This window comes from Phodopus roborovskii, unplaced genomic scaffold (assembly GCF_943737965.1).
Source record: "Phodopus roborovskii unplaced genomic scaffold, PHOROB, whole genome shotgun sequence".
NCBI lineage: Eukaryota > Metazoa > Chordata > Mammalia > Rodentia > Cricetidae > Phodopus > Phodopus roborovskii.
In genome coordinates, this window is record NW_026126525.1 from 6,494,750 (window position 1) to 6,506,783 (window position 12,034).

The 12,034-nt window shown below is 46.6% G+C and overlaps 2 protein-coding genes across 5 annotated transcripts in view; one reads left to right on the forward strand and one right to left on the reverse strand.

Annotated features, from left to right (window-relative positions):
- Enoph1 (enolase-phosphatase 1) overlaps positions 1-6,022 on the reverse strand; it is a 28,015-nt gene extending 21,993 nt beyond the window's left edge. Inside the window, exon 1 of the mRNA XM_051198563.1 lies at positions 5,854-6,022. Coding sequence (XP_051054520.1) covers positions 5,854-5,937 — 84 coding nt within the window. The 5' untranslated portion in view covers positions 5,938-6,022. The remainder of the gene's footprint in view (positions 1-5,853) is intronic.
- A 1,022-nt stretch (positions 6,023-7,044) lies between these two features.
- Hnrnpdl (heterogeneous nuclear ribonucleoprotein D like) lies at positions 7,045-11,547 on the forward strand. Of its 4 annotated transcripts, none has more exons than XM_051198555.1 (8): positions 7,045-7,505; positions 8,260-8,428; positions 8,516-8,677; positions 8,998-9,129; positions 9,238-9,352; positions 9,586-9,756; positions 10,064-10,155; positions 11,285-11,547. In XM_051198555.1, exons 1-7 carry the CDS (start codon positions 7,060-7,062, stop codon positions 10,132-10,134), a joined length of 1,266 nt encoding a protein of 421 aa, XP_051054512.1. In that variant the 5' UTR covers positions 7,045-7,059; the 3' UTR covers positions 10,135-10,155; positions 11,285-11,547. The 4 variants fall into 4 exon arrangements, with proteins under 4 accessions (XP_051054512.1, XP_051054511.1, XP_051054514.1 ...); XM_051198554.1 differs by lacking the exon at positions 11,285-11,547 and adding an exon at positions 10,505-10,664; XM_051198557.1 differs by lacking the exon at positions 9,586-9,756.
- The last annotated feature ends 487 nt before the right edge of the window (positions 11,548-12,034 follow it).

Sequence of the window (12,034 nt, forward strand, 5' to 3'; positions counted from 1 at the left end):
GAAGTCTGAGTTGCCACAGTGTTCCAGGGGCTAGAAGGGCTCACAAACTGTCCCTCTACATCCCTATTTCTGTGAGGTGAGTGAGGTAGAGCCCAAACAATGAGTGCCCCTTTGAAAACTGGTATCTGCATCCCAAACAAGTGAAGAAATGTGGCCGGCGTAAATTCCACTAAGGAGGCTGAATGTAATAGAAGACAAATTCTAATCTAATTAAGTGTAATGAGCCACAATGAACGAGGGAAGGTCAACATTATAACCGGCTAGGAACTGGAACTCACAAGACAGAATGTCAGATCCTCAGTGAACTTCTGAGAGCCAGCCACACCCAGCTTCCTAGTCTCTATGAGAAAGGGGTCAAGAATTCACATTGATTCCAAGAGGCTTTACTGTTGACCCAAAGTATATCTGGAACGCAATTACAAGCTCCTCAGATCCCAGCACCAAGGTGAGGTCATCCAGGGCTCAGGGGACTGCTCACTAACATCAACTCCCTGGATTCTGATATCACATTCCACTTGGAAATTAATAACAAAGCTTTACAGCTTGGGAGAGGGAGTGGATGAACCTCTGGATACAAGAGGTCGAAGCCAAGAGCTTGTTCACCCTAGAGACAGTGACTCTCATTGACAGTGAAGCCTGCTGTTTCCATGAGACTACCTGGCCAGCAAACCCCCAGGTCCACTGGTCTGTGGCCCTCCAGTGCTGGGGATTCAGGAATGCAAGGATCTGGGTTTGGGTGTTGTTTTGCTTTTCACATTTTACATGTGTTCCAAGTCAGAACCCGGGTTCCCGAGCTCATGAGATCAATACTTAGTTTGCTGACTAAGCCATCTCCCCAGCTCTGATTCTGAACTGAAAAGCTGGTAGACTTTTTTATTAGGCTGTTGTGACTATAACCATTGTTGTTCTGCTGATAGATTTTTTTATTAGGCTGTTGTGACTATAACCATTGTTGTTCTTTTGTTACAGTTATAGGAGAAAGCTGTCTTGAGAAAGGGGTGGTGGTGTCCTGAGTGGTGGTCCCAAGGTAATGGACCATGTGGGAGAGCATAGCAGGTTCCATAGCAGGTGAGGGTGGCAGAGGTTGAGGGAATAACACACAAGCAGACAGAGCTTGAATGAGTTTATTTAGAAAGGGAAGTGAGGGAGAAGGGAAGAGACATAGAGGCACCGGGAACAGAAGAGGAGAGAGAGGAAAGGAGAAAGAGAGGGAGGGGAAGGGGGAGAGGGAGAGGGAGAGGGAGAGAGAGAGAGAGCAGAGCTGGAAGGCAAAAGAGAGCATAAGTGGGCACTGGGGTCTGACTTTTAAAGGGGTCTTTTACACCTGACTGCAGACTAGTACTCATGGAACCCTGGGCTGACCAGGGCACTGCCTGAGTGCATTCTGCCAGGTGACAGGGGCAGGCCAGCAAAATGCCTGAATCCTAACAACCTTGTGGGACTTCCCTCTGGGGCAATGATTCAGTATTCACTAATATAATCACAAACATTTTTACATTCAACCAAAGAAAAAGCATGAAATAGTGAGAGATAATTTTCCCCAGACTCAGAAGGGATAGCCAGTTTCCCAACTAAGTTGACCACAAAAACTGCTGACTGGTGCTAATTTTTATTCACAGGCATAAAAAAATGCTCACTATATCCCCACAGACAAAAAAGACCAAGTGGTTGTTCCATAGTATGTGTGCACTCTGACAGTCATGGAAGGATGTTAATAGGATAAAAGAAAACAATTAATTAATGAAAACCATTAACAGTTCAGTTACATTAAATTATTCTTTTTAAACTTATTAGCACAGAAATGTGAGGATAGGCTTTATTCAGGCAATGCCAGCAATCTGTCTGCCCTTCCACCCAGCAAAGTTGTACAGTTCCCAAGGCTGTGTGAGGTCAATAACCCCCTAAAGGGCCAGGATCCCCCAAACCTCCAAACAGCTTCTCCACTGGTGTCAAAGAGAAAAGAGGGTTATTTCAACCTTAAATATAACTGGCTGCATTTGACTGACTTTAAAAACTGAAAATGAGGCTGGTGTAGTTGCTCACACCTTTATCCAGCACTGGGGAGGTGACAGAGGCAAGCCAGTCTCTGTGAGTTTGAGGCCAGCCCAGTTTTCATACAGAGTTTAAGGACAGCCAGGAGTACATAGAGAGATCCTGACTCAAAAAAAAAAAAAAAAAACAGAACTACCAAGAAAGGAAGGAAGGAAGAGAAGGAGGGAGGGAGGGAGGAAGAAGGAGAGAGAGAAAGTACTGACAAACTTTTTTCTGGACAATACTTCACTTTCTCAGTACATAGAACCAAATATGCAAATAAAGGACAACTCTACTCATTCTGACCCAAGGGTTCCCATCATCAGACAGCAGTATAAGCTGAATTTTTTTTTTACCATGTACTTTTATGGTATCTCATAGTGATCAAAGTGTCCTCATATCAATTGTCATCACTTAACGAAGAGTAACCAAGCAAAAAAGACTGGATACGGTCAGAACAGAAGGCTCAGGTTCAGTGCCCAGAATCCACAACCACTCATGTAACTCACACCTTCTTGTGACCTGGTCTACATGTATACTCAAACACATAAAATAAATACATCTAATAGAAAAATGTTTGGAGATGGGATAAAACACTTTGACAAATGTTAGGAGCAATAACAAATATTAAGAGTGGCTTTTTTTTTTTTTTAAAGAGAGAGTATGGCCTCAAATTTGCTCTGTAGTCAAGGATGACCTTGAAATTCTGATTCTCCCTTGTCTACCTCCTTAGTAATGGGATCACAGACCTTTGACACTCCTAGTGTGGTGGTTTGAAAGAAAATGGCCCCCAAAGGGAGTGCACTATGAGGAGATGTGGCTTTCTTGGAGTGGGTGTGGTCTGGAAGGAAGTATGTCTTTGAGGTCTCTTTTCTCAAGCTTCCCTCAGTTCCCTCAGTGTGACAGTCAGTCGACTTCCTGTTGCCTGCAAGATTTAAGACTCTCAGCTTTCCCTCCAGCGTCACATCTGCCTGCATTCTGTCATGATAATAATGGACCGAACCTCTGAAACTGTAAGCTGGCCCCTCAATTAAATGTTTTCCTTTATAAGAGTTGTCATGGTCATGGTGTCTCTTCACAGCAGTAGAAACCCTAAGATACCTAGTACTATGGTTGGTTTTACGCTGCACTGGAGGTGTATGCTAAGCTAGCTCCTACCAACTGAGCCACCCCCAGCCAAGAGTAAGAGGTTTTGATCTTGACAATTTGGGTTCATATCTCGGGCATTTAAATTACATAACCTTTTGGAGCCTTATTAAATTTTCAGATAGTGCATACATCTTCATAATTTTGGAGACAAGTTCAGTATCTCATAAGAGCACTCAGTATTTCTTTCCATCATTCCTATTAGACAAGACTCAAAGTCACACACTTTGACTCCACCGTTCTCTCCCTCAGATGCCCTAAACATGTCTTCAGTGTGTGCCACCCTGCTGAGGACTCACACAGCACATGTGCACACAAGCGTGAAAGGCTACACAGTGTTCAACAGCTGAGGACTCACACAAGTGTGCAGAGGCCCTGAGGAGGCATGCTGGAAGCTAGCTAAACTTGTTCAGACAGCAGCTCTCAAGTGTGTCTGATGGAATTTCTCTGCAGAATTACCATAAACACCCACAGAACTCTAATTCTCCTGAATGTAACTCATTCTTCTGAACATATGTTTAAAAATACTGATTTTGATAAATGCATGTGTGAGAGTAAAATAAGAGTATACCCAAGAAACTACCTTCATATTTACTTTTTAAACTTTATTTTTTTGAAACACTTCCTTCTCTCCCCTACATTCCCCTCCCTCCCTTTCACTCCCCCCCCCCTTCTCTGGAACTTGCTACAGATCTCTACAGCAATCCATCTGCATCTGCTTTACCCTAGTACTGGGAATAAAGGTGTATGTCACCATGCCTGGCCCTTAACTTTTTTTTATAACTTTTAAATTTTTTTACTCTTTGTGTAGTGTTCTGCCTACATGTGTGTCTGTGCGCCACTTGTGTGCCTGATGGCACCCAAAACCAAAACAAGGAATCTGAACCCCTGCAACTTGAGTTACAGACAGATCAGACAGATGTGAGCCACCATGTGGGTACTAGGGATGGAACATGGTAACACAGTCCTCTAGAAAAGCAGCCAGTGCTCTTAACTGCTGAACCATCTCTCCAGGCCCTATATTTAGCTACTTTTGAGATGTCACACTGTGTTGCCCTGGCTGACTTCAAAGCAGCAATCCTTCTGCCCCAGCCTCCCAGCACCACCACACTTGACTACTAAAAGCTATCCTTTAATGGAGATTCTCAAATCATTATTTTGTAGCCAGCCTTGAATGAGCATATATATTCTAATATCAAACTGTATTTGGGCCACTGGAACATTTTTATCACAAGGCTTCAGAATAAGTAAGACTGACCAAGGATTAAGAAGTGGCTCATCTAATGGAAGACAGGGAGGAAAAAAATGGGGGAGAAGTTTTACTCTTTGCTTCTAAACTGACTTGTATGACCTATCTTATTCAATAAATCAATTTTCCAAAAGTGGTGTAAATCTATTGCCATAGCATGACCTGTGGTCATTACTCATGGTATCCCCCCCAGTGGACAACAGAAAGAGAATAGAGCTAGTGAACTATAACCCCACCCCCACAGACCACACACAAAGCAGCTAGTTATGTAACAAGAAAATGGACACAATTATCAGCATTTAAGCAGTCTTGAAATTTTCCACTGGTCTCTATTGTAATTACAATGTTGGGGAAATGTCCAACTAGACTTTTTTTTAGGGCCTGTACTAAGTGTCCAAAATACCATAATTCTTGGGGGGGGGGGGTAGAATGGTAAATAGTTGCCAGGTTTGGTGACACATATCTGTAAATCTCAGCCCTGAAGGTTGAGGCAGAATTGTCGGGAGTTTGAGAACATCCTGGGTTATATATTGAGGGAGTGACCCTGTCTTAAGAAAACAAAAACAAAGTAGCTATTATATTTGGAGACCTGAAATTATGTACAAATATTATGACCTACACCTAGAAAATCGTGTAACTATATTAATGTAAACAATCAAAATAGAACTTAAAACAAACGGGCTGCACAATTTACTAGATGATGGGTCTTCCAACTTTTTCCCCCGTGTACTATCTCAATTTATTCTACATAAATATCTGAAGTTAATAACGGGGATTGAGTACATGGAATAAAAATCCTTAAGTCTGTCAAATAGTGTCAATGGGACACTTAAGCTTCAAGATCTCGTGGTTCTCTGAGGAAAATGAATGGAATTTAGATGTGTTCTGGTTGGCAAGTGAAATATGTATACATATGGCTCAGCCAGTTACCAACGTCAATTCCAGAACCAGTTGTTGCTGCCAAAGGCACCAGAGCCCCTTGAAAATTCCTTTTACTTCTGTTTTTTTGCACTGGGAAGACCTAAACCTCAAGGATTAATAACGGAGGCCACCACCTCTCCAGGTCACAGCCCAGCACATGGTGGACAATCATGCTGCAGGAGGCAGGGCACACACCTACCCGAGCCAGGCCATGGGAGCTCCTGTCATCCCAACTCCTCCCAGATGACCTGCCCTCCCCCAGGCCTTTGCTGAGACCGCCCCCACATCTTCCTATCCTTCTCTACCTAACCAAAAGCAAGGACAGGGGAGGGAAAAGATGGTGGCGCGAGGAAAAGCACCCCCCTATGCCTCGCTCTTCCCCATTCCAGAGACGCAAAGCCACACCGCCTATCCTCGAGCCCACAGGCAAAAATCGCAACACTTAAGATTTCTTTTTCAGATGCTTTTAGGCACAAATAACTTCCCCGCTCCCTTCCGCCCCTCACCTTCACGAAAGCAATCGGGGTTGTGGTACCTTCGATATCTAACAGGATAGCTGTGACTTCGGCGGGCACCGAAACCACGACCATCTCCCTGCCGGATGCTACCACAGGCACGGCCTCGCTGGTAGAGAGGACAGCACCGTCCGCGCTCCCAGCAGCCTCGGGCTCCCGAAGAAACCCAGCAGCAACAGGAGCTCTGGCAGCAACGAGAGAGCGAGCGAGCGAGTGAGCAGAGGGGCGGACTCAGGCCGGCTCCGGGAACCCGCGATTGCAAGGAAGCCGCCCGAGTTGCTGCACCCAAAGACCAGGCGAGCGGCGCAGGCCCAGACCACGTGGGCAGCCACAGGGGGCGGTGCTCCTGAGGGCGGGGCAAGCAGGGAGCGCGCTCCCATTGGCCACCGGCGAGCGGAGAACGCGATCCGTCAAAATGGGCCTCGCGTGGGCGGGAACAAAGAAGCGAACACCCGAACCCGGAGCCCGGAGCCCGGAGCCCGGGGCGCGGAGCCCGGAGCGCGGGCGCCAGCCCTCCGCAGCCTGGAGGAGGGGAGCCAGCGCGAGCTGCTCGGGGCCCGTGCAGGCAGGAGGCCCTTGAGCGGCGCGCCGGGGACGTGAGTGCCCCTTGCCTTCTCCCGTACCCGACCCCTTCCCCGCCCACCGCGTGCGCTTCGGCACAGCTGCCGTCCTCCGAGCAGGCCCCGCCCTCCGCCGCGGCCTCCGCCAGCCAGGGAGGCCGGGCAGCTCGGACCCAGGCTGCGGCGATCCTGCAGCCGAGAGACCCCCCCCCCCCCGAACAGACACCGCCCCGAGGCGACGGCGGAAAAGCCGCCCTCCCCGCCAGGACAGAGAGGAGGGTCATCGCGCGTCCGCTGTCTGGTTCGAGCCCGCGCAAGGACAGAACACGCGTGCGCCGGTGAGGGCGGGCGGGCGAGCTAGCGCGCTGCAGCTTCAGCACAGCGCCGAGTGCACGCCGCCTCCTTCCCGGAGCAGCCAGGCGGGCATCGCCGCCGTCGCCGCGGCTCCGCACTGGGGGACTGAGGGCTCAGGAAGGGAGCGGGCCGGACTGCACGCGGCGACACAAAAGGCTCTCCAGGCAAGAGGGACTGTGGCCGCGCGACGGCGCCCGGGGTTGCCTGCGCTTGGCTGCCGCGCGTCTGAATTGCCCTGCGCCCTCAGACCGACCCCCAGTGCGACCTCGCCCGGAGCTCCGCGATGGAGGTCCCGCCCCGGCTCTCGCATGTGCAGCCGCCGCCGCCATTGTTCCCCTCCGCTCCCGCTCCTCTAGCCTCCCGCAGCCTCTCCCATTGGCGGCCGCGGGCTCCCCGGCAGCTCGCCCCGCTCCTCCCTTCGCTGGCTTCCAGCTCCTCCCGGCAGGGGGCGCGCCGGGCCCCGCGCCACGTCACCGCCCAGCAGCCCTCCCGATTGGCGGGCGGGGCGGCTATAAAGGGAGGGCGCAGGCGGCGGCCGGATCTCTTCCGCCGCCATTTTAAACCCGGCTCCATACAACGCTCCGCCGCCTCCGCCGGGCCCCGCTCTGCGCGCCAGCACCCCGTCGCCGACGGCCCCGCCAGCATGGAGGACGTGAACGAGTACAGCAACGTAGAGGAGTTCGCAGAGGGATCCAAGATCAACGCGAGCAAGAACCAGCAGGATGACGGGTACCGCACGCGCCGCGCCTCCCCTCCCCCAGGGCCCCGCGCGCGGCCCACGCTCTTGCCCCGAGTCGGTTCTCCGCGTGCCCGCTGGACCCCAGTAGCTTGCCCGCTGGTGGAAAGTAAAACGGGGGAGGGGGGACTCGAGAAGCCGCTGCGGATGGGGGAAGGGAGGAGGGGTCGGGGGGAGGAGGGCGGCGCCGTCGGTGTCCCGAGTGCGCAGGCGCCGCGGGGGGGAGGGGCAGGGCTCGGGTGCGCCGCATGCTGCAGCAGCTGCCTCCTCTTCATTGTGTCTGTGTATGTTGCTGGGGCGACTTTTCCGGGGTAGTTTGCGGGGAACTTTTGGTTTGGGCACCAGTAGCCGACTGGTACCAAGAGTTGTTTAGGTAGCAAGTTGACTTGTGAGCTGTGGATAAAAGTTCACTGAAGTTGTGCTGGGGGAGGGGGGATTCAGTGTACAAGTTGTGCTTTTGCAAGCCAAAGTAATCGGAGCAGAATCTCTCCGCCAGACTTGATTGTTGGCTTCTTAAAGTTTCGTGTTAGCACAGTAGACAGCAACCTGTCTGCTGGTTTGTTTGAGCAAGTGATCATAAGGTTTTTTTGTTTTTTTTTTTTTGTGGTCTGTCAGTGTTTGTAATCAAAACGGATTGCTTGCAGTTAGTGAATAAATTGCTCTGTGTTTACTGTATTGTTTAGTTACAGGGTTGAAGTGGTCACTGAGTTACTGTTAAGTTTTTTTTTTTAATAACTTTACTTCTAGTAAAATGTTTATTGGAGGCTTGAGCTGGGATACAAGCAAGAAAGATCTGACTGAGTATCTGTCTCGATTTGGGGAAGTTGTAGACTGCACAATTAAAACAGATCCAGTCACTGGACGATCAAGAGGATTTGGATTTGTGCTTTTCAAAGATGCTGCTAGTGTGGATAAGGTAGGGGTGTGTTTTGCACTGTGCCTTTTGTGCGGCTTGAAAATTGCTCTAGGCTTCTAAGTTCTGTCAAACTAACTTGTCTTCTAGGTTTTGGAACTGAAGGAACACAAACTGGATGGCAAATTGATAGATCCCAAAAGGGCCAAAGCTTTAAAGGGCAAAGAACCCCCTAAAAAGGTTTTTGTGGGTGGATTGAGTCCAGACACTTCAGAAGAACAAATTAAGGAATATTTTGGAGCCTTTGGAGAGGTGGGCTATGCTTGTATACATGCATTTTTGAAATGCTCAAACTTGGTCAAGTTTGTAGGGTTCATTAGTATTTCATAGGATGGGGCTGAGTTGCTTACTGGGTGCCTTCTAGTGTATGCATCTTAATTGCTGTTTTCTGTGCCATGGTGGTATCTAGACAAAGCCCAAGGGCTTAAAGCCTTTGAGTTTTACCAGAGGGTGGCCTCTATGGGGTAGAAGATGCTGTAAAAGAATATAACTTTTTTAGTCGTAGAGTTTGTGAAATCTGTACACTTGCACTAATGGGTGGTTTTGTTTGTTTTGAATGCACCTGGTTGCAGATAGAGAATATTGAGCTCCCCATGGATACAAAAACAAATGAGAGAAGAGGATTCTGTTTTATCACATACACAGACGAAGAACCAGTAAAGAAATTGTTAGAAAGCAGATACCATCAAATAGGTTCTGGAAAGGTAAATCGCTTGAATTCCACAAAGAGAAGTTTGTGTGAAAAATCTGTTGGGGGGAGCAGTTTTGTGTTCAGAGCTTAGAATATCAGCAGCGATTCTGTTTGTTTTTAGTGTGAAATCAAAGTTGCACAACCCAAAGAGGTTTACAGGCAGCAGCAGCAGCAGCAGAAAGGTGGACGAGGTGGAGCCGCTGGTGGTCGAGGTGGCACCAGGGGGCGTGGACGAGGTGAGGCTTGGTGTGGGGCACTGCTTTTATCTGAGCAGGAAGCTGCTAGGTGAAATGGCCCATAGGAAAACACAGCTAGAGGAAACTTAAAATGACACCACATGGTAAAGGCTGGTTTGTGGGGAGGTTTTTCTTTTTAGTGAGTACAGTGTAGGGGACAAGAATGCATCGTTTTGTGTTAGGATTGGGAGGGTCCAAAGTGGTTTCCTAACAATCATTGTGCATTGTTTCAGGTCAGGGCCAAAACTGGAACCAAGGATTTAATAACTATTATGATCAAGGATATGGAAATTATAATAGTGCCTATGGTGGTGATCAAAACTATAGTGGCTATGGCGGATATGATTATACTGGGTATAACTATGGGAACTATGGATATGGACAGGGATATGCAGACTACAGCGGTAAGAATACTTAACTTAATTTTATAAACCAGTGGTGTTAAAATTCAGTTTTGAAGTACTTTTCCCATTCTGAAGTTGTATGTGTGTATGAGTTTCCTATTGAGATGTTTGGAGTTAAGTCACCGTGTTGTGTAGTCATAGGAAAGTAACAGACAGTGATGGTTATTTTAAAGTGCAATTTACAACTCTTGGCTGTTAAGATGGCTTGATATTTTAATGTTCAGCATGCATAGTAGATTCTTTTATGTTTAAGAAGGTAGCTTTACAGGAAACTTTCTTAGTAAAAACTTGTGTCCTTTCAAACTAGGTCAACAGAGCACTTATGGCAAAGCATCCCGAGGGGGTGGCAATCACCAGAACAATTACCAGCCCTACTAAGGAGGACATGGGAGAAAGCAGGTGTGTGAGCTTACGAGAAAACATTGGCAAAGTCTGATTTAATTTAAAGATCAATAGACAAATGGAAAAGACTGAATAAACAAAATAATGTGTAGTCTTTAAATTGTTAACTTTTAATTGTTTTATGAGCCTGTTTTGCCTAAAGTGTCTATAGATCTTTAACTTTAAAGTCTTACCTCACCTTTTTTAGAATTACAGAAAAACTTAAGAGTTTTTCTGTTTGCTTTGTGTACCAGGAGGTTTAAACTTTTTTAGAACTATAACAGGTAAAGTACTGAAATGGGTACAATAAGAAAAAGAAGAATGTTGTCTTCTAACTCTGACATTATACCTTGTTTGTACCCGCCAGCGGGAACTTCATTGCAGGCCGTGTGTCACCCTGACCACGTCTATCTCTGGGGGTCGCACGTTGCGGGCAGAGCGCAAGGCATACACCAGAAAACGCTGTCCTGTGGTATGGTCTCTTCCAACTTCATGTACCAGCGTAAAGATTAAAGTGGAAAACTTCAGACTTTGGCTTCTTTTTAATCTTTTTGGAGATTAAGTGTCTAAACTTAACTTAAATGGTTTTTTGCAGGAGTTAAAAATACATAAATGCCTTTTTACAGCTTAATCATTTTGGTCTTCTGTTTAGTGTTGTATTTCAATTGTGGAGCCTCATTTTAAGTGTCCATTCTTTAAGATTTAATGCTTGCTTTTTCTTTTTATAGCTAATAGTGAAATCTACAAACCAAAACAAGAACTTTTAAATCTGGGATATAAGTTAAAGATCATATGCACAAAGCAATTCATTGTCATTTTGATAATATAAACCTGCCTGAAATTTATGTTGGTGATAGCATTCTACTTGGCTTACTAGAGCTAATGTTTCTAGTTGGCCTTCATCTGCTAGGCTTGTAACTGGGAAGATTGCATTCCTATGTTCTAAAGTAAATCCACTTAATTTCACTTGGGAACTCCACAGTGAGTTTTTCAAATGTCCAAACTACAGTTTGTCACTGAATATGCATGTGATCTTTAATTATTGAAGAAAAGAATAAAGTGAGGACTTAAAACAATTCATGAAAGTGGACCTTTGCAAGCTTGTGAGGACTGCACACATCTAACAGTTGTTTTGTTTTTGTTTTAGGGAGTGTAAAGAAAACCATCTTACAGGACAGACATTGAAGATTGCTTCATCTTCTGTTGGCCTAAGATGATTATTTTGTAAAAGACTTTCTAGTGTACATGACACAGATGTGTCCAACTGTATATAGCCGCCAACTAGTTTCTTTGTTTTTACTTTGTCCTTTGCTATCTGTGTATTGACTCAATGTGGATTTGTGTTTATACAAATTTTTATTTGTATGATTCATGTTAAACCTCAAATAAATGCTTCCTTATGTGATTGTTTTTCTGCGTCAGGTACTACGTAGTTCCTTGGAAATGTAATTTTATGAAGAAGCAATAATTAGGGCACAGCTTGTTTTGTAGAGGATATTAATTGGTCCACAGGAAGAAACTAAACTGGTCCTACTGTCTAACCCCTTGTTCCTGGACTCTGTTACATGATGCTCATTCCACACCTTTTGAATAATGTTGCCCCGGGGTACCTGGAGACTGACACTGCAGTCTGATTGGTGAGCTGTACTTTCAGGCTTTCCTTAGAAAGCACCTTGCTGGGCTATGACTGCCTCACTGATACCCTGCTGGTTGAGCATAAATCACCACAGAAAATGGAAAGCCTGTTAGCAGCACAAAGCTTGTTAAGTGGCTATCTTTGCTTTGTTCCTCTCTGACAAACCATGTATATTTTACAGATGGCTTTGACTTTAAGAGTTAATGACTTGTCTGCTAGAAAAATCTTTAGTTGATCATCATGCTATTGGGTTTTTAGTAT